The sequence below is a fragment of the Cryptomeria japonica genome, chromosome 8, assembly GCF_030272615.1.
Source record: "Cryptomeria japonica chromosome 8, Sugi_1.0, whole genome shotgun sequence".
NCBI lineage: Eukaryota > Viridiplantae > Streptophyta > Pinopsida > Cupressales > Cupressaceae > Cryptomeria > Cryptomeria japonica.
This window is the reverse complement of record NC_081412.1, coordinates 38608296-38636052: the sequence shown is the minus strand read 5'-3', so window position 1 is coordinate 38636052 and position 27757 is coordinate 38608296. Positions and strand designations below refer to the sequence as shown.

Below are 27757 nucleotides of genomic sequence, written 5' to 3'. Positions count from 1 at the left end.
TTAAAGGTTTTGTTTCAATTATGATTGGATCGTTGTAAGTGCATGCATAGTTAATCTGAAGCTATCACTTCTCCAATGAGAATTTTTTTGCACAAACAACAGTATGACCTAACGAGTGACCTCGTGTATTACCCAATTATAAGAAAAAAAAAAGACCAATGTTTTTCCTAATTCACCTTGCACACTTCTTTCGGCATACCCATTGCACACTAAGATGCAATTGCTAGTTACTTATATTTAATGTACATGTACTTTGATGCAAATTCAAACCTAATCTTTGTAAACACACCAACTACAATTCAAACTTAATCTTGGTAAGCACACCAGCTACAATTCAAACCTAATCTTCTTAAACACAGACAACTACTCATGTCTTCCTCGACTCGGCGACTGATTTTCCTCGACACAGCAATAACGTGGAAGCACACACTACATAAACTTAACCTTTACGGTTGTCGAGTTCTTGCCGGGAAACAACGTGGAAACAACTTACCAATTTTTTGTCCACTCGGTCAATGCTTTATGGGCTATTTCTGTCCCCATACTCCTTTACCTCTTGAACTGCTCAATTCCTTTGTTTTCGACCGTGGAGGATTTCTAGCATAACCAGACTATCGATTTTCTGTCAATGGCTTCTACTTCGACATCTGGTCGAGGAGAAGAGGAACGCGATCCATTTTTGGTACTTGAACCTCCCAACAAAAAGATCAAATCTTCCTTGACTGCAAAACAGTATGATGTGTTCATTAACCATCGAGGCCCAGACACTAAAACAGAAAGCACGAAGAGAAGGAGGAGGAGGACATTCAACAGTGGAAAGAATGCCTGCAGAACGTTTCAGGAATCAAGGGCTACGAAATCAAGGAACAAAATGAGTAAGACATCTTCATTCGCTTTTCATCCACACATTTTCTCTATATTTGGTTAAGTTTTCTTTTCTAAAACTTGTTTAATTAATCTAAAAATTGTTTTGTATTTATTATTTTAGCTTTAGTACTTCACCGTAGAGAAAACGTTGGATAAGAAAGACTAAAAATGGAACAAGATGTTTTACTTTCAGAAATCTGTTCCTGATTCTTACTTGGTTTCGCTCTTTTTTAATGGAAGGAATGCCAAATCGGTATGAAATTCAATTTAGAATAAAAATAGAAAATAGTTGGATGGTTGGAAATGAAGACGTCTTTTGTTCAGTGCTGCCAAAAATGTTATTACTATTCCTATTTTGAGATCCAAATATTTCAATGGTGCTCGTTTTTTCAAATTCACTAAATTCGACTATTGCAAAGTATTTCACAGTCCTTTTTGATAATTTCATCTCAAGTGTTGTTCAGAGTACTAGTTTGATTTGAATATCTGGAGAGTTTTTTGTTTGGCCTTTCTGCTACTTAGCAATGGATCCTCTCTTTATAGACTTCCCATCCATCCCTTTCTGAAACCTGAATCTTTCATTGGGATTTTTGGTTGGAAGTTTCTTACAATTAGAGGATCAATTTGAAATATCTTTAGTTTCCTACAGGCATTATCTGTAATTGAAGCTTACAAATTAAATTGTGCTTAATTCAAATTAGAGATTTATCTCAATTGCAAATAGAATTGCATGGTTATGTCTTTTAACCGTTGACAGAGTTAGGTTCACTTAATCAGCTACAACTTTATGACATTAACTTATTACTTCAATTTCACAATTAAAACATAACAAAGTAATTAAAACAAAAATGGAAAGAATAAGAAAGAATTATAAGATAGAAGAGAAGAAGAAATTTCACGAGCTTGATAACGGAGTTCGCTCAATATGAGCTACATCTCCGGTTCCGCTTCCCAAAGTAGGACTGCTTTATTGACGACGCCAAGCATTAATCGCCTTATTACATCATCCAAGCTTTTAACCTATACCAAAAGTTCTCTCATGGTCTCCTCTTGCACCTAAAGACACTCGACTAAGATCTTCCTAAGTTCTGCTCTCCCACCCAAATTAAGGTTGTGCCTCCTAGGCGAAGAGTGGCTAATTGGATCTTCAAAGCATCATCAGTAAACCTCTGAATCCTGCAATAAACTTCAAGTTGTTTTATCCAATTATCACATTTTTCGGCATTCACTTCTCCATTGTATATTGGCAATTCAAATTTAACATGAAGCTTTAACAAAGTTGAATTAGATTCTAGTTTCACAGGTTGTTTCTTCTTTGAAAAAGAAGTAGACGAAGAAGATGAAGAGGATGTAGTTGGAGGTTTTGGAGGGGCACTATCACCTCCTACTCCTTTACCTTTGTCATCTTTTGTAGAGGATTCACCTTCCTCCTCCTTTATTTCTTTGCCTTCCTTTTTCCTCTTCATGTCCTTGTACAACTCTTCCATCATCATCTTCATGTCTAGGAACGCTTTACAAAATTATTCTTCATTCTCAATGAGTTCAAGACTAAAACATTTTCTTTCTTTCGGTTGTGCCATGGTTGATCTTTGAGTATCTTGCCTTGATATGATCTTTGGATTAAAGTCTTCAAGTGCACCTTCTCCTTGCTTTAATTTCAACCTGGTTAACATCCACCACTTGGAAGTTTTCTTGTTAAACTACTCTGACACCAACTTGATATGTAATTGAAGCTTACAAATTAAATTATGCTTAATTCAAATTACAAATTTATCTCGATCACAAATGGAATTGGGTAATCCCACATTAATGGTTTCCACTTTCGCCAACGAAGGTGTAGCGTCATAAATTGTATGCACTTGCTAAAGGGGTACAATTTCACACTTGGTTTAGCTCCCACCTTGGCGCATTTTGCATTTTGCATTGCATTTCCCCTTTAGCACTTAATTAATTAAATTAATTAGGTCTAAGGTTCTATTTCATCATCTCCCATATCATAAAGTTGGGCCCTTTCATTAAAGTGTGCCCTTTTCATTTTATTCCTCCAATACATCATTTAATCAAAAACCCTAATTAGGTCCTATTTCAAACTTGGGGGCTTGATTTCGGGGGTCAAAACATCTCAAAATCACTTGTAACTTCGGGATTCTCTCTAAAATCATCATATTCGATGGCCCTGAAAAATTGGTGAAAAGTTGTCGGGACCATGGCACTTGGAGAGGACCATGGCGCCCGGAGTGCACATGGTCCCGGACATTTTTCTCAAAATTTTAGGAGCGCGATCCAATCATAAAATAAAGCTTAACCCCAAGAAATTGGCGGGAGATTCAATCTCTAGGTCGGCCAAAAGTTGAAATTAAGACCTAGGGTTTCATATATAAGAGCTCTCTTTCTTCATTTAAAAGGATCCAGAATTTTTGGTTTCAGGGGACCTTCTATGCAGTGAAAGAGCAGATCTTTGAAGACTTCAACAACATTCAACATCCATCCATCAAGCATTCATCAATTTCATTCATCCATTTAGGGCTTTGAAGGCATTGAAGAGCAATAAGGGACCACCGACTGAAGATTGGCTTGTACCCCTCCCTTGGGGTTGGGTATGATTTCATGTTGTTTTCATGTCTTTGCATAAGCTTCATTATATCATTTGTATTCATGCTTTAGATCACTTTGCATCTTGGTTTGGAGCATTTACATTATCATTTACAAGCAATTAGGGTTTACTTTCTAGGTTGCTCTAGTTTGCTTACTTGCATTTTAGGATCTTGCACACACACAAGATCTGCACACACTACTTTTACAATACAACTTGGCTATTCATGGAGGTGGAAATCACCAAAGCAGGAGTTTGACTAAGGCAAAACCCTATATAGCTACCCACCATACCTTTTCAGATATAAGTGCAGATTTTGGGATTCGGACGACGCTGCAAGTTGCAGATCCGACGGAAGCAGACTGAGACAGAACTCCACACCAAGTTTCAGAGAAAAAGACCAGGACAAGGGCGTGGGGTGCCCTGGTCCTGCCAAGACAGGGGTGCTAGGCGCCCTTGTCCCTGGGACAGGGGCGCTAGGCGCCCTGGTCCTTCTGACAGACAGCATTTCTGACAGTTTTCCAAAGTGCAAAACAACAGTTTCAGGAGCAATTTCCAGAATAGTATCAGGACAGTGGCACCCGCACCCCCGTCCCGAACATTTTCACTCAGATTTTGACTCTGGGTACGTATCTGCATTCTTGTCTTGTCCTTGTGTTTACAGCTTTTCATTGTTTAAACTCAATTATGCAATCTTGCTATTAGTTCATACTTGCACTTTGGGGTTAGGAATTGAACTTGCATCATTTTATCTTTCAATTACAACAAAGGAATAGAAATCCTAATAGGTAGCCCATGGCTCTCTCTTCCACAAAAAGAAGTAGCCAATTGTGTGATACCTCTAGGCTCTTTCGTATTCCACAATGTGTGTCAAAAGGTAGGATTAGGGCATGTTAGCCTAGTCTCGCTTTTTCCCCTACACAGAAGGAAATTGGTGAAAGCTGGGAAATTATTTTTTGGGGGGGTTCGAACAAAGTAGTGTGGTTCGAGCGAGGCCCCCCTCAGGGTTCGAGCGAACCCGCCATTGGACGTGGGTTCGCTCGAACCACGAGTGGATTTTGGGTTCGAGCGAACCCCCCCTTCGCTCAAACCCAATTTGTTATTGGTTTTTTCAAACTTGCATAAATTCCGACTTCGACAGTTAAACTGTCATTTTCCAACTTGTCTTTTTTTGTCCAGTGGGGGTTAGATTGAACCCATCGTCAGCATCACATCACCATGCTCTATTTGCAGCAGCTAGCATGTCTCACATTTTAGCTTTCGACCTACATTATTTCAGGTGCACAAAATAACCCTTTTTTTTTGTTTAATAATGTCTTTTTTTATTAAATTTATTCAAAAATTAATAAATGATTTGTTTGTTAATTTATTTTTTTAATTAAATAATTGTATATTTATTGTTTTTTAGCATTTTAGAAAAATGTTTGATAATTTATTGTTTTTCATTATTTTAGAAAAATGTTTGATAATTTATTGTTTTGATTGAAATTTGTCAATTTGTTTTTAAAATTACATAACTATATATTTTATTTTTTTTCAACATTTTAAACAATTGTTATGAAAAACTTAGAAAACTAAGGTAGTAAATTAGAACTTAGAAAAACATTAGCAAAAAAAGAAAATTAGAAAAATGTCACAAATCTAAATATAATAAATTAAACGTTAGAAAAATTAATAAATTTTAATTTAATAAAACATTAGAAAATTTAGATAACAAATTTAAACAAATTAAACAAAATAAATCCTCTAAAATGTGACCCATTTTCACATCCTATTACACACACAGCATGACCCCTTACGACCCCTTAAGACCACATATGCCCCTGATGACACTATACATTCCCTTAGGACCATAGAGGATCGCATAGTGGACCCTAGGGGGTCACGTGTGGTCCTAAGGGGTCACGCATGTGTTAACACATGCGTGACCCTTAAGACCGCATGTGACCCCTTATAAAATCCTAGTGTGTACGACATACCCCTTAGTCCATTACATAGTGTCCTAAGAGGTCATATGTGGTCCTAAGGGGTCACACACAGTGGTCCTAAGGGGTCACACACATGTGTGACCCCTTAGGACCACATATGACCCCTTATAACATCCTAGTGTGCATACGACCATCCCTTTAGGATCACATAGTGTCCTAAGGGGTCATATGTAGTCCTAGGGGTCACACATGTGTTCTAACACATGCGTGACCCCTTAGAACCGCATATGACCCCTTATAAAATCCTAGTGTGAACGACATACCCCTTAGTCCATCACATAGTGTCCTAAGGGTTCATATGTAGTCCTAAGGGGTCACACATGCATTAACACATGCGTGATCCCTTAGGACCACATATGACCCCTTATAACATCATAGTGAACTTACGACATTCCCCTTAGGACCACATAGAGTCATGCATGTGTTCTAACACACATGCGTGACCCCTTATAACTGCATATGACCCCTTAGTCCATCACATAGTGTCCTAAGGGGTCATATGTGGTCCTAAGGGGTCACACATGCGTTAACACATGTGTGACCCCTTAGGACCACATATGACCCCTTATAACATCCTAGTGAACATACGACATTACCCTTAGGATCACATATATGTGGTCCTAAAGGGTCGCACATTTGTTCTAACACACATGCGTGCCCCCTTAGAACCGCATATGACCCCTTAGTCCATCACATAGTGTCCTAAGGGGTCATATGTGGTCCTAAGGGGTCACACTTGTGTGACCCCTTAGGATCACATATGACCCCTTATAACATCCTAGTGTACATATGACATTTCCCTTAGGATCACATAGTGTCCTAAGGGGTCATATGTGGTCCTAAGGGGTCACACATGTGTTATAACATATGTGTGACCCCTTAGAACCGTATATGACCCCTTATAAAATCCTAGTGTGAATGACATACCCCTTAGTCCATCACATATGTCCTAAGGGGTCATATGTGGTCCTCAAGTGTGACCCCTTTGGACCACATATGACCCCTTATAACATCCTAGTGTACATATGACATTCCCCTTAGGATTGAACATATTACAGATTTTTAATAATTTTATAATCATATGCCCATTACAAAAATACAATGACCTCTATTTTTTTGAGATATGGAGTTCAATATAACAAACAATTTGTCAAAAAATTTAGAGAAAAATGTGTTATGTGTGAGGAAGCCTATTATAGTGAATTGTAATTTAGTTTATAAAATAAATAAAGTCAAGAGATCTTTTAAAATAGTTTCCATGGAGTTTTGCAAGTGTGACATGTTATTTTCATATCTCATTGTTGTTTAAAAAAAAAGTGGTTTTCAGTTTTGTCCTAGGTGTGTCAACTTGTGATATTAAAAGATCTCTTGACTTTATTTATTTCATAAACTAAATTACAATTCACTATAATAGGTTTCCTAACACATAATACATAACCACTTTCAAACTTGTTACAATGGCTACATTTAACTATACAAACACACACAAAAATATTAAAAAATATTTATTGACATAATTAAACTCTGCATTATTCTTCTCCTATTAATTTCTTATGGTGGTCACCATAGTATAAATCCATTATGAATATTAAGAAAAGTAATGGATTTATACTATGGTGACCACCATACAAAATTAATAGGAGAAGAATAATGCAGATTGTAATTATGTCCCCAAATCTACAAGAAAACACACTTAGAAATTCTTACAACACCCACAAAAAAACATACACAAATAATTGAACAACTAAGAGATAACTCACCTTGAATAAATGATCAACCAACCATTTTTAGTAAGGAGTAGGATGAGGAAACATTCATATTTAATCCATAGAACAACTTGAGCTTAACTAACACCTAAATATAAGGGAAAACCTTTCAAAAGAATTTTCCTAACTAGGATGTACAAAACCCCACACTAACTATAAGTCACATACAAGCGATTAAAATCTTCCAAAATGAAAGAGGTGTCATAAACCTCATGGTATGACTCTTTCTAATAAAATAAAAATATTAGAAGATGCTTTATGCTGAGGGGAACTAGATTTGTATATAAATTTTCCTCAAGAAATAGATGGAAGGCTGAACTATATGAAAAATAATGAAATAGGGCACTAGAGGAAACTATCACCCAAAGAGGACACTACTGTAATTTCTCAAGTGTCTTAGATTATACTTTATACCTGGTTTGTGTTTGATTAGATTATATATATTTCATGCATGTATGAAGTTTAGACTAGATTATACTTTATACCTAGTTTGTGTTTGATCAGATTATATATTTCATGCATGTATGAAGTTTAGACTAGATTATACTTTATATCTGGTTTGTGTTTGATCAGATTATATATTTCATGCACATGTACATGTTAGATTATATATTTCATGCACATGTGTAGATGTTAGATTATATGTACTTTATGTTCGATGGACTGGATTATATATATCATGTGCATGTATGCTCAGATTATACTTTATATATACATGTATAGTTTATGCATTTGATCCTAGATTAAATATATCGCATCATTTGTATTCAGATAATTATATATATGATTGAATGCATGTGCATGTTATAAATATACTTATGTACACTTTAAATATATTTGATGAAGAATGCACACGTTCTCTAAAACTTTCAAATATATATATGTGTGTGTGTGTGTGTGTGTGTGTGTGTGTGTGTGTGACTGAATTTACATGTATCTATAGATTAAAACAATATTGATATGTTTATAATTTTTAAATTTTAAATTTTAAATTTTACTACATGTAATGTATGTATACAGTAGATATGCATTAATTTAAAAGAACATGTTCAAACTATACAGTAGATATGCATTAATTTTACTCCACTGTGCGAGCCATGAACAATATAAAAATCATACTTTTTAATTAATATCAAATGAACAAACTAAACTTAATACCATGTACTAAATAGTTCACATGGTATGTACTTCTAGGTATGTATACAAGTTAAATAGTTCACAACACATCACTTAGTGGTGCTCTTTAATTATATTGCATGTATGTATGTCCTAATTCCATATACCAATTTTACACTACATTCTAATTTAAATATGCATTTTTAATTAAATTATTTTAACAACTTACAAATTACATGCATTTAGAATTAGATACAGTACTATATACATGCATTTAGAATTAGATATCTACTAGATATACATCCTAATCAACTGCATACATCGCCCGCCTTTTAACACATTTTCAACTCATCAACATGTCCCAATTTACTTTACATACATGCACGTAAATATTATTTTTAACATATGTATACAGATTAACTTCATACATCCTAATTTGATATAATTGAAAATTTCATGTATTTAAATTTAAGAAATATATGGTCCACATGTAAGCCATATATATATATATATATATATATATATATATATAGAGAGAGAGAGAGAGAGAGAGAGAGAGAGAGAGAGAGAGAGAGAGAGAGAGAGAGAGAGAGAGATCTGAAAATATTTATCCAAGTTTCAAAACAAGTTAAGTTCTAATTTATCAAGTATTAATTCAATTCATGGGTTGAACCACATGTACTTTGGATTACTAAATATATATAGTTCATACCACATCAAGTGGTTCAGAACACTCTTCAATAACACTTAATATTTTGTCATGATCTTCACTATCTAGTCTCGACTTTTGAGACCGCCCGTGACGTGGAACTGTTTGAAGAATTAGGCTAACAACAATGACCAAGTGGCTATATTGATATACCTTGTTGTCAATTTGGTATTCAGTGAAATGAATCCCATGTTGAACAATTTTAACTTGTTTGAAATATGTCCCTTGCACTACAGCTGAGCCTGCATGTACATGTATATAAGAAACGTGAAAAATTAAAAATTTGCACGTAAGCGATTTGTACATACATATTCAAATCAGTTCAAACCTGTGGGAAATGACATTCCATCACTCATTTCAGATTTCGATAACTTCTTTCTCTCTTCTGTGCAAGGCAATAAATAATAACTAACACCTTCTATATTTTCATCTTCTTCTATGACTACAAAAATATCTCCTGCAATTTGAAACAAGTTAAATAAATTCTAAACATGTCATTTTTAAGGAAATATATATATATATATGTGTGTGTGTGTGTGTGTGTGTGTGTACATCATATGTATCTTTTTTAATCAATCTTGAAATATGATCATAATCACCAGAAATCAAAGAAATGTCTTCAAAGTTTTTGTCCTCATTTGAATCCTCGTATGTGTCAGAAACATCTAGCGACACTAATTTCCATTCACTAACATATCCAAGCTCTTGGTTCTTGCAATCAACATAGTTTTCCAAAATTCAATCAGAACAAAAACATGAATAATCCCTAGTGTATAATGTCTATGGGCGATTATCTGTACTCATGACACAATGCAAAGATCTTGTCCTCTCCACTCTCTTGCATCCATGCATTGATCTTCTATCCACATCTGCAAAATGTACAAGTGTACACAAACATGTACATGTAGATCAAGTTGTTAAATTGAAACATTTGAACTAGGAACATTTTTTTAAAAATTAAAAAAATTAAAATAAAAGACTAAAAGAGAACACGTACCAGTTATCTCCCAAAACACTCTATATGGAATGGGTCTGTATGTTCTCGATGATGATTCACTGGGATAATTAGGTTGCTCAAAGTTTTTCTTACACCATTCAACAATATCATGTGCATTGTCTATATGATCTCTTGTGTAATTTATTTGATGCTTTCTTAGAGCACGTTTGATACAGGCTCCTGCACCATCATGTTCACCCTTTCCATGACCACTCTAAAAAAAAATCCAAACATGTGGTATTTTTTCATTTCAATGATATCTACATAGTACATAAAATGGCCTCAAAGATTTGAATTGTGTCGCACATCCATCAGACCAAACAAAATGTTTAACTATTATTATGCCTCTCTCTTTCAAATATTCAAAAAACTTCTTAAAGCAATGTTGTACAAAAAGTGTGTCATGCTCCTTATCATCACTGATATAGAAGTGGTACTCTTTCTTAATGAAACAATTTTCAAATGTACTATCAACACCATCCAAATTCATCTGTGCATGTCAATAACACACAGACACCAAAATAGTGATTTGTTTTGAAAAGTAATACTCTGGTTGAATCTCTTTTTGATGTGCAAAAGACTAATTTTCTGCGAAGTCCACTATGGATAGAATAGTTTCAAGTGGGAAAGTGTCTCTTAATCTTTTAAATTGTTCTGCTTGCCACTTGGCAAAAAATCCATGGAATATGTATGGTTTTATCAACTTATGAAAATTTTCCATAAATGTTCCAATAGGTACTTCCTCTTCTACATAATCTAACCTTGTAGATTCCTTTCCAAATTTTGTTTCAAATTTTTTGTACTTGTAACTCTTGCAATTTACCATCTTCCTCATGTCAGTATCTTCATCTCTCAAAGGCAATTTAGTCAAGTCCCCGCATGTTCCACAAATTCCTCTTATGCAATTTATTTGACCGATTGCATTATCATCTGATTTATCACATAAGATGGATGCTATGAATTGACTTGTTCATTTAGGAGGAGCATTTTTATAACCATCACTATCTTCTCTAATCTTTCAAAACACCTGATAGTATAGATCAAATTCGATGTGATAATGAAAACAATAAGTTTTGAAATTTTTGTTTAACTTCACATAATATGGCCTTAACCATTCAAACATGGTTTCTCCAATCTTTAAATGAGGGTTTGTTTTAGTAAACAACACATACAATTCATGTTTTGTTGTGTCTATCCAATGTTTTACATGGAGATCATAACGATCAGGGCCAATCCTTTGCTTGATAATATCTCTACTGTTTGATGAAGGACGAGTATTATCATTCCAAAAACTTGTCACAAAGTTCCTAACAACATCTTCAATTCTATCAGAACGAGAAGCTCTACACATAATTGTCCAATTCCCTTCTAAGGTAGTACCATCCAAACTCTTTCTCCTTTTAACATATTTTGATATTGTCCTTCTACTAAAACCAAACTCAAATGAGAGTGAAGAGATTTGTCTTTTTTGAGGCAATCTTTCATTTACTAAAGATATCAACATCACTCTTCTTGAAATGGTCTTATCTATTGTTCGAGATTTTTTACCAATGTTCACCAAACCTTTCTTAACATTATCAACAATAGATTTTTGTAGCTGAGAAGTTTTCCTCTTTTGACTTGTTGTATCTATACCCAACAATTTAAGTGGATCTATTAAGTCTTTACGAGTAAGTACAATTGATAACAATTGAACTTTTTCTAGTGTAATATCAAGATTGTTGAAATGAGACATTATTTCTTTTGCACTTTTATTCATTGACCTCCTTTTAGTACGTCTAGGTTCTTCACTGAGATGTTTCAACTCATCCACATTCATTTCAAGTAAATGATATAAATTTTTATAAGAAATATTTCTCTTCACCTTTTTAGGTAGATCCACAATATGCTCATCCATACCAATGGTAGGAGGTAAGGAGCTTGACCCCTCTCCTTCAACCTCCATTGGTTCAACTTGGACAAGCTCCTCCCTATGTTCATCAACTATATTGTGTTCTTCAACAGGTTCGTTTGCCTCGACTCTCGCTTCAGAACTCCCTTCTTCTCGAGCCCATTTTGCACATAATTTAAGATGACGGAGAATATTTTTAATGCAACGTGAAATTCCAAGTTTAATTTGAAACCAAATTTTCAAGACATTTAGTAAGACGTTTAAAAATTATGTCATAACAGGTGGACTATAATGTCACATGTGTATTTAAGACCTATTATTGCATAATAGACCTCCTAATATCACATGTAATACCTGTCCTAATATGAGATTGCATAATATACCTATCTTAAGGGGACTCTTTAGTATAATGTGAAATGTTTTTGCATATGTGAAGTCATATAAATAGAACCTAAATTACATATGACATAATAGGTTCTAAATTTATGTCACATTTAAGACCTATAATCAATGTAATAAGTCCTAATTTATCACATAATAGGCTTTATTATTAATTAATATGACCATGTATGCAAAAATATTTCACAATAATATACTTGAGTCCCCTTAAGACAGATATATCATGTGATATTAAAGGACCTATCACATGAAATTAAGTACATGTCTTAAATATTCAATATAAGTTAGAACCTAAATTATGACATAATAGGTCTTATTAATTTTATGACTTAATAGGTCTTATCTATATTATAAATGGACTTAATTATATAGGAGAAAAAGTCAATTACACAACAAGCAAGTTAATGGAATTTGAAATTTGCAAATACACATATTATTTCAAATTAATTATGCTTTCCAATTAAAACGAGATTATTTTTAATCCCACTATTTCCAATTAATTTAATAAAAATAACATCATTTAGAATTAATTAAGATAAAATTATTATATAAATTAAATTAATTTAATTAAGATTTTTTAAATTAATTTTCATGAAAAATATTAGATAAAAAATATTGAACTAATTAATACTAACAAATAAACACAATTTTTGGTACGTAATACATATAAAATTAAATAAAAATAAAAATAAAAATACATACTTGCATCATGATATCTTTGTCTTCTTTGATCTCGATATCTTTGTTCTGTTTCGGGAGAATAATTCCTTGAAGTCTTATTTTGCCTTCTCTTCTTGTTCCCCATGCTTTTAAAAAAATCTTCAAATATCTTCAAATTATTGCCATGAAAATAATTTTCAAATATTTTCTTTCATCCAAAAATGCAAATTATTTTAATCATTTATGTGTTAAAAAATGAAAAAAATTATGCATATTAATACGACTCTAATTAAATGTACAAAACAAAAAAAAATTGGATCGACAGGGTTTGAATGAATGCCGATAGTTAGAAAATGTCGGGTTCGTTCGAACTCGGCCATTACGAAAAAGTGTGCGTCAAAATTTAGCATGTGGGTTCGAGCAAAGGGGGATCCGCTCGAACCCCTCATGGTTTGAACAAACCCCCCTTCACTCGAACCAGGGTTCATTCAAACCCTCTTGTTAGAGGTTTCTCCCAAATATTTTCAGAGTTCTGAGAAATTTCTGACTTCGGACCTCTGGTTCAAGGTACAAATGAAATAATCTTGATAACCCAAAAATATTAGATGGTAGTACTTGGAGCAAGCTTTCCAAAGAGTATAATTTTATTATATTTTGAATTTATTATGTTCTTGTTTTTTTAATTTTATGGAATATTGGTTTTTCGCCAAACATGAACTTCTCTGTTCAACGCATTGGGAAAAATAGGAAATTAATTCAAAAAAATTCTGAAAAATATCTAAGCCCCAGGTATTGATGTCTTCTTTCTAACAAAAAAAAAAAAATTGAATTTCGATATATATAGAACAAGTTATGTGTTCAAACTTAAACCTATCTTTGAATTATGACTAGTCAGACTTCAAAACTTTATAAAATGAAAAATATTGAACATATCACTATCAAACCAATTGCAAGCTCTGGATATTGATGTTACAAACCAAAATTCGAAAGAATTGAGTTTTTATCATTTATAGAAAAAAAGTTATGTGTTTCGGGAGGCACATCACTCTTAAAAAATGTAGTTTGTTGTAAAAAACTACTTTTCGAGGGAGATGGAATTTTTTTTAAAAATCCTTCAATAAAATTTGAAAAAAAAATATATAGAATCTACAAACAAAATGCTACAAATCACTAATTTACATCATCTTCAAATTTTTAATTGTTTAAAAGCTATAGTTCTTGGAAGTTGAAGATTATTTTAAAAATGTTCATCTTAGTGTCAAAAGTGGCAAAAAAGTGGGAACCATTATTGTGAGTTCACCCAATTGCGTGGCTATGTCTTTTAACCATTGAAATACAGAGTTAGGTTCACTTAATCAGCTATAACTTTATAACAGTAACTAATTGTTTCAATTTCACAATTAAAACTTAATGAAGGAATTCAAACAAAATTGGAAAGAATAAGAGAGAATTATAAGACGTAAGAGAAGAAGAGAGATCACAAGCTTGATAACAGAGTTTGCTCAATATGAGCTACATCTCCGGGTCCGCTTATCATTGTAGGACGGCTTTATTGATGACACCAAACATTAATCACCTTATTACATCATCCAAGCATTTAACCTGCACCAAAAGTTCTCACACAATCTCCTTTGGCACTTAAAGACACACGCGTAGTCTCCTCCTCGGGTTAGGCTTCAATTGCCTCTCAACCCAATTACACTGAAAGGTATTACACTATGACAAATGTCTTTGTGCTTACAAAAATCATCAAGACTCCTATTCTCCAATTTCCTCTCAATAGAAATTCTAAGTCTCCAATATCAAGACAGTCCAGTTTCTTATGTTGTATTACACTCTGGCGTATAGAGATTTCCTTCAATAAAAAGTTTTTAAATTTATAATTGAAAATAATTCTCTCAATTACTAACAACCCCATTTTAATTACATTTTTGTTTTTGCTTTTCCTATTTTCAGTAATCTGAAGAAGCTGTGTGATGATGTCGTGTCTGCCGTGGTTAAGGAAAAGCAAAAGAGAAAAATTCCTTTCCAAGTTGCAAAATATGAGGTGGGACTTGATGAGCTTGTGAAAGATTTCTACAGCCATTGCCAGAGAAATGGACAGATGAGAGATAAAATAATTGGCATCTTTGGAATGGGAGGGTCTGGCAAGACCACTCTCGCCAAATATTTGTTCAATCACAAACATTCAGAATTTAGTGGATCAACTAGTTTGTTTGATGTGCGGGAAAACCATGTCAGAGGTAAGCTGACTTCTCTGCAAAGTAAGCTTCCCAATGATCTGGGATGGGAAAAAAATCATCATAATGATTTGGAAGGAAAAAGGAATCAGCATAAAGCTCAGAATTAAAGTTCCTTGTGCTTCTAGACGATGTTGATCATCAGACTCAGTTAGATGCCCTATTGCCCACAGATGCTCTCACTTACAACAGTCTGGTGATTGTCAGGACCCGGGATGAGAGGCTTCTTATACAGACCGGAGTCAGAGTCCGTTATAAGATGAAGGAAATAAATCCACAGCATAGCAGAGAGCTCTTCTGCTGGCATGCGTTTCATAGAAAATCTTGTAAAAGTGGATTTGATAATTTGGTAGACAGCTTTGTCCAAGTGTGTGGAGGATTACCACTTGCTCTTCAAGTAATGGGCGGGCATGTTTTTGGCAGTGACAAAGCTTATTGGAAGTTACAATTAAATGTTGCTAAGGAGGCAAGAGTACAGAAAGACATAAAACATAAGCTTAAGATAAGCTATGATGCTCTGGAAGAGGATGAGAAACAGATATTTATGGATGTAGCATGCTTTTTCATAGGGGAAGATGTGAACAGGGCCAAAAGTATATGGAGGGCTTCAGGGTGGAGAGCTGAACATGGACTTCAGACTCTCAAGGACACATGCCTTGTTGAAGTGGAAACTTGTTTAGATCAACTAGACTATCCGGGTTGGAAATGCCATTATGAGCCAGAATTTATTTTGAGAATGCATGACCACTTCCGTGACTTGGGGAGAGAAATGGCAGATAATGAAACGAGCCATCCTCGTCGGCTGTGGCGTCCTGAAGATCGTGTATGTTTTCTTTGTGGTCTTAATTCATGCTCCTAGTTCAAAATGGTTTATTTTTTTAAACTGATACAACATTTACGAATAACTTAGAATGACAATTTTCTAACTGCAAAGAAATTTGAATTCAGATTGATATCAGCGAATTCGAGGGAATCCAAGACACCCATCCTGACTCCGTAGGAAAAAGTTTCAGATGTTTCACGCATGACCTTATAGGTGCTGATGCTCTTGATATAACATATTTTCTGGGGAGTTCAAAGACATCAACTTCTTTACAATGCCTTCAACTTCACTCTACGCAGGAAGAGTTTTCATCTATTCCTGAGTGGATTCCTCTACAGAATTTGCACACTTTAAGTCTTCAAGGAGTATTACCTACGATATTGTGGCAAAGGGATGACCAGGTAAAAGCTTTCTTTTCATAAAAAATTTAATTTTGTTAGCATCAGCAATTAGTTCGTACTTGTAAGATTTTTATCATTGAAAAAAATTAGCAGTTTGAAAAGAAGTGATTGTAAATTCCAGGTTTCACTCAAGTTGAAAGAGCTATACTGCAACTTTTATCCTCTGACATTTCCAGACTTAATCATGATGTGCATATGACACATTTAAACGAACTGGTGAGTTCGTTCGGAACGCTCAAACATCTGGAGAATTTGCACCTAGAAATAGACGAGTTTGACTCAGTCTTGAATATCGAATGGAATTTGTTGCTGAAATCTGTAAGAAAACTCACCAATCTGAAAACTTTAAAGCTGGCATTATTTGCTGCTGTAGAAGGGGAAATTGCTTTAAGCAACAGGGGAGAGACAAGTGATGATCGGTTTTGTATGAGAAGCCTTGAAGCCATATCTCTGTGTAAGGTAGGGAACACAAGGAAGGTCTCAATTCATGGACAGTTCTGTCCCACCTTGAAATCTCTTAAGCCTAGAATGTCTTGTGCTGTTCGACTGTAAAAAGTTGACAAAAGTGTTGAGCAATTATATGCCAGAACTTGAAATGGTCCACATAAAATTATGCCTGACTATGACAGAGTTGCCAAATTTTGGGCATGTCAGTTGTCTCAAGAGGATCTATATTAGCCGCTGTCGGGATCTACAGGATATATCATCAATTGAAAGATTGAAGAAGATCTGGATTGCTGTATGTCCAAAGCTGAAGAGTATAAAAGCTATTGAACAATTGAAGGGGTTAAGAAGAATCTGGATTGAGAAATGTCCACAGCTGGAGGGTGTAATTTGTTTTAAAGAAATGAAGGAGTTGAAGAGAATCTTCCTTGGGGGTTGTCCGAAGCTGCAGAATATAAGGGGTATTGAAGAATTGAAAGGACTGAAGGAGATGCTGATTGCAGTCTGTCCTATAATAAGTGTCGTTGAAAGGTTGCAGGTATTATTAAACACAGAATGTGTAGCTTCTCATTAGTTGTCCATTATTTCTTTTTAATTTAGTCGAGCTCTGTTGCGAATTTTTTTTAATTTATGAAAAGATTGCATCTTAATAAAGTATTTGTAAATGTTCTGTTTTGGATTTTGAAAATAATTTATAGAGAGCACTGTGATTTCAGAGATTGCCGTCGGAGCTTACAATTCTAGCAGGGAGATGGGCGTCAGATTTAAATTTTTTTTTAAAAATTGGGGACACATGGACATCGCTCATGTCAGATTAAAAAAAATTGGGGACACATTGTTTCTGTGAATAGATTTCTTTAGTAGGGGACAGGTAGAGGAGAAGATCCATTCGTTTCATAAAACCCAGCATTCGCTCAGTAGAATCATCTTCTGCGCTCTCGTTTCGGGGGATGTTTACATAGGGAGCGAAATTTTGACTAGGAGGTGGGTTGAACTAGGTGATGGTGCATTTTTCTCTTTTCGTGACGGCGGATGGACGATATGTACGTGTGTGTTTAATGAAGAAAGGCTCTCAAAATATGACTCCTGGATGCCCCAAATTGGTGTACCAAAAAAAGGGTTTATAATGGGAGTGGAGGCAGGTGAAGAAGGAAAACCATTCACATATTGCAAACCATATTTGCTCAACAATACGTTAACAATGGCGAATATTGTGACTACAGTGAAATCGATTATGATTTTTGGGCTAGCATGCGTGAAATGGATTTTGATGATTTGACCGAGTATGTTGATGACGATGAAGAAGATGATGGTGATGATGATGATTAATGATTAATGATGGTGATGATGATGATCTCAGCTCTGTAAAGACTAAAGATTAAAGAGTAGCCTCTCTTCCAAAGGAAATAGGGCATCCAGCGCTGTTCTAACTAATCCTCTGCTCAATATCAGTTCAGGTAATGGAGGTTCTACATTATCTGATGTTGTATTGGAAGGACTAAATCGTTCAATGAAAGCTGGGAAAAGAGAAAGCACAAAGGTTGCAGAGCAATTGAGGAGGAATCCCTCATACCACCTGCTATACGGAAGGTAAACGATTTACCAGATCAGATTCTTATCTGTTTTTGTTTTTTAATTTGATTGGATAATTTTTTTTTTCATAATATTTGGGATCACATTCTATGATTATATAGTAATATAGTAATGATGATGATTAATGATAATTAGATTATGGATATCTTAAAAGAATTAGTATTTTTATTTTTAAATTGAATGGGACAGTGTAAAATGATTTTTAAAGTTAGTATTAATATATTTGATTAGGTTAATTTGATATTGCAATTAATTAATTTTTTTTAAATAATAAAACCTCATCATATGAATTTTTTTATTTTCATAAATTTTATAGTAAATAAATAAATTATTATTTTATTTTATTTAATTATTACAATTTTTTAAAAAATGATAAGTTAAACTAACTAGGTATAATTAAAATAAATATTGGTAGAATTAAAAGTTTGTTAATAAGTGATGTAAACTTTTATAAAGTTTTCTTTTGTTTTAAACAATTAGTGTAATATTTTTCATTACTTTGGATATGTTTATCTTAGGTACGACATTGAGCGTGTTTATTAAGCTCACTCAATAATGCAATTAGTTATTGATTTAAAAAAGAGAAGCATGTAGTAGCAAATTAAAACCAATAAAAAAATATAGAATATATAGCATTATGATTACATGGAGAAATCCTTTTAAGAAAAAATCCACAAGCAAAGGGATTCTTCAGCTTGTATTAATCATATAAACATCATTACATAATGCAAATCACAAAGTCCTTAGATTGATAATATTTTAACATCATCACATTATTTTACTTATAAGCCATAATAAAACCTTTACCTTACATCTCTAATTTATTGAGTAAAATGGAAAACCAAAAATAGTTTTCATAAACCTAAGTGCCACCAAAACCATGGTCCAAGGAAAAAATTCATGCCCTCATAATGCACTTAAAGTAGTCAATATTGATATCCATTGTCACATGCATCTTTGACCTCATTACTATGGTGGGTGTGCACATTCCTAACTCTAGCACTCTTCTATGGAGTTTCCAACTCATGTGAAACCCACTTATCATAACATGATCCTCCATCCTTCACTTTATAAATCTCAAGTGCTACATAAAGCAGAGGTGCCCAATAATATTATGGCGATGATGACTATAACCCTTGTCAACTAGCACATCGGGAGAAATATACATATTTGCAAAGCCATCATTAAGCTTATGGAATTTTCCAATCAAACCTTAATGCCTATAGTATCTATATTTTTAAAGTCCTATTCTTGTCAAAAGAAAAAAATCAATGACTTTAGTTGTATTACACTGCAAGGAAAGCACAGTGCGGAAAAACGCTTCCCTAATGTCAATTTGCGGGGGAAACAAGACTAGTGTGTTTTAAAACTTTACAAAATACTAAGATTAGCATATACGAAACAGAGACAATATCAGAAATCAAACACACACAAAGATAAACACCATGAATTTACGTGGGAAAACCCTTTCGGGAAAAAACCCACCACCGACAACAAGAACACTTTATTCACAGCAAAGAATCTTTATAATAAAGTCTGTTATCACAACACAGATGTTCACTCTGATTACTTCGAGTACACACCACAGTATATAGTTTATCATCAAAACAACCACCTTGTTCAAGTTTCCTCTTGGCTTCATATTCATTTTCATGTCGATCGTTCAACTGTCAGTTTGCACCAATCGATTAGACATCTAACTGTCTGGGTCAGTCTACATTAATGAGAAAACAACTATCCCACATGCATCCAGGAATCGAATCGGTTCGTATTCAAATACACCAACTCAGACAAGTTGACTCCATCAGGTATCGAAAAAACAAACAATCAACTATCATCCGATCTTTCTCTCTACGCTCCACCACGTGGCACCCCCTGATTGGTTCCGGGGTCCCTACTCTGACATCTTAGCACGACCTCACTATCTGCTCAGAATTATTCTTTGTTGCTAGGTCACGATGGAAAGTGTCACAAGCAATTTCCCATCGCGACCTAGCGACCACCATTAGATCTTCTGCGATCACCATCCGATCATTTCGATTTGCTTGGCCTTTAATTCGCCTTAGCCACTCTCCTGTTGGTTCCCACCACTTGGTCGCCATATTGCGAGGAATATAATAACGAGCAGTTTCTCATTGCAACATAACGACCACCGTTGGATCAACTTTTATCCGTTCAATCATCTTCGATCTACAGGACCCTTATCTCGCCTGGACTGCTCACATATGCTGGGCCCCACCATGGTCTCCAAGTCACAGGAAATAACATACGTGCATATTTATATAGTGGTAAAGCGATGACCATTGGATCTGGATCTAAACTAGAAGTCTTTTATCCTTTCATCCATCTGATAACCGATGTTACCCCAATGACCAAAGATGACTTCGTCGGGTCATTGGGATGACTTCAAGCCTACTACTCCAGGCTCCAACATAGGCTCTGATATGTCGAGTTCATCGGCAAAGGTTATACCGATAGAGTTCATAGATTTTCTTCACACTGTTTCATCCACCAGAGTTAACTTGATCAGTATAAACAAAGGTCAAGTGAATTAGAGGCATAATTCCAACAAACTCCCACTTGACGAGGAATCCACTGGAGTACTTGGGCACTTTCCAAACATTATAGAGAGGGATGGGTACTGAGACCCATCGAGTTAGAACACCACCTGAACTTGCGAGTGCTCACCAGTTTTGTTAATGTGTCTGCAACATTTTCCTAAGTGTCTACCTTGTTCAGATTAACCTTTCCATCTTCTACCATGTCGCACACAAAATGGAATTGCACATCTATGTGTTTAGACCTAGCATGGTATGTAGGATTATTTGCTAAACATATAGCACTCTGACTGTCACTTCACAACTCAACCTGTCCTGTATCAAAACCAATATATGTACTCAAACGCCTGAGCCAAACAACTTCTTTACAAGCATGTGTGGCTACCATGTATTCTGACTCTGTAGTGGACAAAGCGACTACAGACTCTTGCTTGCTCATCCAACTTATTGCTCCACCATTCATAACAAAAATGTATCCACTGGTGGATCTTCTATTGTCAATGTCCCATGCCCAATCAAAATCTGCATAACCACAAATGTTGAGAGTTCTCTTTGAATCATTCAGATTACCATGATAACATAATGCAAAGTCTGAAGTACCCTTCAGATATCTGAAAACTCTCTTTATAGCATCCCAATGAAGTCTTCCTAGGTTTGACATAAATCTGCTTAATACTCCCATTGGTTGGGCATTGTCTGGCCTTGTACAAACCATTGCATACATCAAGTTGCCAATAGCACTTGCATAAGGTATACTCTTCATGTCATCTATCTCCTCTAGAGATTTCATACTGTCATGCACAAACAGTTTGGTTCCCTACAAAATAGGAACAACCTGTTGTTTACAATCAGACATATTAAACTTATCAAGAACACTAGTGATGTACTTTCTTTGGCTGAGCCAAATTTTTCTCTTAGACCTGTCCCTCTTGATTTCCATTCCCAGAATGTAGTTTGCTGACCCCAAATCTTTCATTTCAAACTTCAAGGATAATTTGGACTTCAAGTCTGAGATCATACCTTTGTTATTTCCAAGGAACAACATGTCGTCAACATACAAAGCAATAATAAGGATCTTATCATCTTAAACCTTGTAGTACAGACAATGATCAACTTTCGATCTCACAAATCCCAAAGACAACACAAACGTATCATATTTTTGATACCACATTCTGGGAGACTATTTCAAACCATAAAGAGACTTCTTTAGTTTACATACCAAATGTGTTAGAGTATTCGGGTATTTACTTGATTAATTAAATAATATTTGTTTAATTATTTAAGTTCCCTTTATCTCTTTTACACTTAAGCTAACTTTAGGTGCATAATAATTAATACTTTTATTAATTATTATGTGCAAACCTAGGTTTTCCTTTTTAGGGTTTCTTGACCTATTAAAGGTTGATTTCTTTATTTTCATTGTAAAAAGAAGGATTATTACATTACACTTTTTGTGAATATTGAGCTCTCTCTTTTTGAGCATATTTTCTGTGTATTTCTTTCTTCTATGATTTGCTTCCTTACTTCTCCTTGTAACAGGTTTTTCAGCTTGCAAAGATCATTTGGGCTCCTATGGTGTTGTATTTTCTCAACTCCAATATGGTATCAGAGCTTCAGATCTGGAGCTATCTATTCTTGTTTTGAAAATTTTTGCATTGGAAGCAAATTTGGGGTTTCATAAAGTTTTTTTTATGCACCTAGGGATAGGCCTTTTTTCTGAGCACTTTGGGCCTAAATAGACTTCACCATCGTTCTCAGAAGGCCCGAAAACCCTTATGGTCATATAAAACTTGACCTTTTTTGGTTCCTAAGCCTATAGGAGTATTTTTTTTCTCTAGATCCAGGTCGTACAACCCTACCACGCAGTTCGAGAAAAAATTTTTAAAAAAAATATTTTTGCCTTTGTATGGCATGCAAGCCAGATTCTGATTTTTTATCAAAAATCTTGAAAAAAAAAAATCAAAAGCAAAAAAAGGCGAATAAAAAAAGGAGGTTTCAAACATTGTTTTGGGGTTGTGGTTTTTTCCAGGGTACCAGACGTGACAGTCTGGTCATCATACGGCCCTGCCAGACCTGTCAGTCCGGCCCTCGTCGGCATCTCCTTCTGGCCCCCGCTAGCACCTCCTCCCGATCCTTCGAGCCGCCCCCGCCTGACCCATTTTCTCCTGCCAACCTCCCTGCTACTCCTCGTCGACACCTCGGACCCCGCGGCCAGCCTTCCTGCCTACAGCCTCCTCCGCTCGCTTGACTATCGCTGCTCCACCCTGCGACCTCCTCTGCTTGCCTGATGACTACTCCACCATCGATGTGCTACCAGAGCACCACCATCCCACCACCAGAGCGCCACCCATTGGCCACCTCCGCTTGTCTAGCCACCAGACTACCCCTTCCTCTTGTTTTGAAGGGGGGTTTGGTTTTTTGGTCATATCTTGGGCATACAGAGTCATTTTTTAAAAAATGAATAGGTGTTGAAAATCTAGTTCCAAGCCGGACTTTGTGATGTTGTTATTTTTTTCCAATTTTTCTATTTGACTGTGATTTTTTCCAGTCAAAGTGGGGTCTCTTTTTTGTACTCCGGGAGCCATAGAATGAGCATCCGAACTCCGTTTTTTAGAAAAATTATATTTTTGGAAAGTGTGTGTTGTGTACTTTCCATACATATGAGTTTTATTTCTAGATTCTACTCCATGCATATTTTATTCTATTTTTTTCTTTTTAGCACTCTGGTGGATATCTTGGTTGTTCAAGTCCTAGGATTTGTTCTCTGAGTTTGATGTCTCTATTTTGGTTCTCCTTTCTATTTCCAATCTTCTTATCATTGTCGCATTGTATTCATGCAAACTCACTAAGATAAAGTGCCATCATTCATTGTTTACTTGGGATCATGCACATCTTGTGCCTTATTGTACATGCACTACTTATAAAGTGCCATGAGGGGGTTGATGTTTTCCATGTTTTCCATCTACCATTTTCTAGGGCATGTTCCTTCCATGACGTTCACCTCATGATGTGTGTCAAGTGAGTGTTCCTTCCATGACACTATGTACTTTCTCTGCACCCTTAATGTTCCTGGTTCTTCGTCGTGCAGTTCTTGTTGGTCATTCTTTTTAGTGTACCTGTCCCTCTCCCTCTTCAGCATTATGGGGAGGTTCATGTTGTTGGTTCTAATGCTTTCACGGTTCAATTGATCAACTCTTTGGGCTTTGGTGTTTTCATGCCATCTATATCTTTGATTTCAGTTGTTTGCCTTGTTTGCCTTCTGATTCGAGTAGTGTCATTCGAGGGCACTCATACATATCCAGTCTTCTCTACCTAGTCATGTTCTATTTCAGTGGAGGTTCTTTAGATCAGCAATTATTCTTTGATAGTGTTTGCAGGTTCTTCATGCTTCAGTGGTGTTCTTTTCCATCTCTTTTTGGAGTAGATTTTTTTCCCACGTGGTTTTCTCTATTTCTCTAGTTCATAGAGATTTCATTGTATTTGGGTACCTGATCAAGCCTTGTTGTCGGGACCCATCTTTCCTGCTTTTAGTAGTTGTTCTAGGTTTTAGCTTCTCCCTAAGTCTAGCTTAAGGGGGGGTGTTAGAGTATTCAGATATTTACTTGATTAATTAAACAATATTTGTTTAATTATTTAAGTTCTGTTTATCTCTTTTACACTTAAGCTAACTTTAGGTGCATAATAATTAATACTTTTATTAATTATTATGTGCAAACCTAGGTTTTCCTTTTTAGGGTTTCTTGACCTATTAAAGTTTGAGTTCATTTTTTTCATTGTAAGAAGGATTATTACATTACACTTTTTTTGAATATTGAGGTCTCTCTTTTTGAGCATATTTTCTATGTATTTCTTTCTTCTATGATTTGCTTCCTTGCTTCTCCTTGTAATAGGTTTTTCAGCTTGCAGAGATCATTTGGGCTCTTGTGGTGTTGTATTTTCTCAACTCCAATAAAATGTTCTTTACCCTTTTTCACAAAATGCTCAGGCTGGGACATATAGATTTCTTTTTCAAGGTCCCCATGAAGAAATGTTGTTTTCACATCCATTTGCTCAACTTCCCAATCATATGCGGCTGCAAGTGACAAAAGAAATCTAATAGATGTTAGCTTAGCTACAGGAGAAAAGATTTCTCCATAGTCAATACCTTCCTTTTGAGAATACCCCTTTACAACCAATCTAGCCTTGTACTTGTCAATGCTGCCATCTGGACCATACTTCCTTTTGAAAACCCATTTACATCCCACATGCTTTCTACCTTTAGGCAAGGATACCAGAATCCATGTTCCATTCTTGTCCAATGATTTCAATTCATCATTCATGGCTTCCAACCAAGAATCTGAATCTGACATATCCATGGCTTCTTTTACAGTCTTAGGCTCATCAATATCAACAAGTAAAGAATAAGCACAATTTACATTCAACATTGAAAAAATTATACCTATCAGGTTGTCGCCTCTCTCGTGTGGATCTTCTTAACACTTGTGGTGAGGCTTCATTTTGTTCTTCTTTTGAACTTTCAGAGCTACTTGAACTCTCTTCATTCTCATCTCCAGGTACATCTGGAGTTGTCACTTCTTCTCCTAGTGGAAATTCAACCACATCCTTCTCTTTTTCCTTCTTTATTGGTTTATCTAAAGACATAGGTTTCAGCTCTCGGAAGATACACTTCTGCTGTACACAACCTTTCCAGTTTCAAGATCCCAAAGCTTGTATCCTTTAACTCCAACTCCATATCCAATGAAAATAAATTTGACTACTTTGGTATCTAATTTAGATCTTTTAACATCAAGCACATGTTCATATGCCTCTGAACCAAACACACGAATGTGTCTTAGAGAAGGTTTCTTACCAAACCATGCTTCCATAGGTGTCTTGTTTACTAACGTTGTTGTAGGTGACCAGTTCAACGGGTAACATGTTGTAGCAACTACTTCTGCCCAAAACTTATGTTCCAGCCCAACACTACTCAGCATGCTTCTTGTTTTTCTCCATTAGAGACCGATTCAACCTTTAAGCAACTCCATTTTGTCATGGAGTATAAGGCGTTGTTCTATGTCTTTTGATTCCATGGTCTACATAGTACTTGTCAAAATCTATATTGCAATACTCACCACCGTTATCAGTTCTTAAACATTTTATTCTCCTTCCAATATGATTTTCAACCAAGTTTTTAAATTCCTTAAACTGGCTGAACACTTCTGTCTTACTGTTCATAAAATAAACAAATGTCCTTCTCGAATAATCATCAACAAAGGATACATAGTCCTTTGATTTAGACAAAGAAGGTACATCCACTGGACCAAACACATCAGAATGCATATAGTCTAGAATGTCAGAAGATTTATGAGGAATTGAATAAAATTGAACACGGTTTTGTTTTCTGTATATGCAATGTTCACAAAAATCAAACTCAAGGTTACAATCAGCAAGTCCTTCTACCATATTTTTACTCTTTAAAGTTTTCAAACCTTTTTCACCAATGTGACCAAGCCTATAATTCTAGAGCATTGTCTTTTCTATAGGAAGTTTAGCTTCCATAGAATTTACATCATATGTCAACTCGGTAGTTCTATCAGATTTCTTAGTGACTATATTACAACACACAGGTTTAGCATTTAACTTGTACAATGTACCAACACATTCACCCTTAGCCAAACTAATAGACCCTCTAGTCATCTTCCAACCACCAAACACAAATGTTACCTGGACTCCAGCATCATTCAACTTGCTTACATAAAGTAGGTTTCTTTCCAAACTTGGTATGTGCAAAACTCCATTGATTGCCTTTATTCTCCCATCAGGAAATTGGATTTTAATTCTTCTTCTACCAACAATCTCTAGTGTTGAGTCACTTTCTAAGTACACCTTCCCACCAACATCCGGTTCATACTTTAAGAACCACTCCTTGTGAGATGTCATATGGAAAGATGCCCCTAAGTCAATCAACCACACATTGTCAGAAGCAAGCACTGCCAAAGCTACTACAAAGGCATCTGCATCACTGTGAGAAGATTCATTATTAGAAGAGTTATTTCTCTTCTCTTCTTTGCAGTCTTTTCGAATATGACCCTTTTGTCCACAATTCTAGCATTTCACCTTAAACTTCTTTCCAGGAGACTTGGACCTCTCTTGAGACTTGGACTTGGACTTCTTTCCTTTCTTCTTGTCTTTGTCCTTTAGTCTGCCTCGAATAGAGAGTGCATCTTTTTTCGTCTCAGAAGACTTCTTTCTCATTTCTTCTGACAAAAGAGTATTGCCCATAGTATCCATCTTGAACTGAGTCGTAGTACTACCAATGGCCATCACCAAATGTTTCCAAGAATCTGGCAATGAGCATAGTAGCAACATGCAATGTTTTTCTTCTTGAATAGCCACACCAACTAATGTCAATTGAGCGAGAACCATGTTAAGTGCATTCAAATGATCTACCAAGGGTGTTCCTGCATCCATTTTTCAGAGAATATAACTTCTTCCTAAGGAAGATTTTATTCACCAAGGTTTTTCCCTGATAGATGTCTCTTAACTTCTTCCACAAATCACTTGCAGTCTTCTCCTCATGTACGTTCAACAGTTCTGAGTTTGCAAGGCTTAGTCTTATGATTCCTCTGGCTTTTCGGTCTTCTAAGTCCCAATCTTCTTGCTTCATGCTTGAAGGTTCTGTCCACTCACTGCAATCCAAGAATCTTGGTCAACCAGCAGGTCCTTGATTTTA

At 35.3% G+C, this 27757-nt stretch overlaps 1 protein-coding gene across 1 annotated transcript; it reads left to right on the top strand.

Moving 5' to 3' along the window:
• The first annotated feature begins 463 nt into the window (after window positions 1-463).
• LOC131028179 (disease resistance protein L6-like) lies at window positions 464-18560 on the top strand. Its single transcript, XM_059209790.1, has 5 exons — window positions 464-875; window positions 14943-16049; window positions 16175-16450; window positions 16572-17432; window positions 17611-18560. Exons 2-4 carry the CDS (start codon window positions 15486-15488, stop codon window positions 16647-16649), a joined length of 918 nt encoding a protein of 305 aa, XP_059065773.1. The 5' UTR covers window positions 464-875; window positions 14943-15485; the 3' UTR covers window positions 16650-17432; window positions 17611-18560.
• Window positions 18561-27757: the final 9197 nt, after the last annotated feature.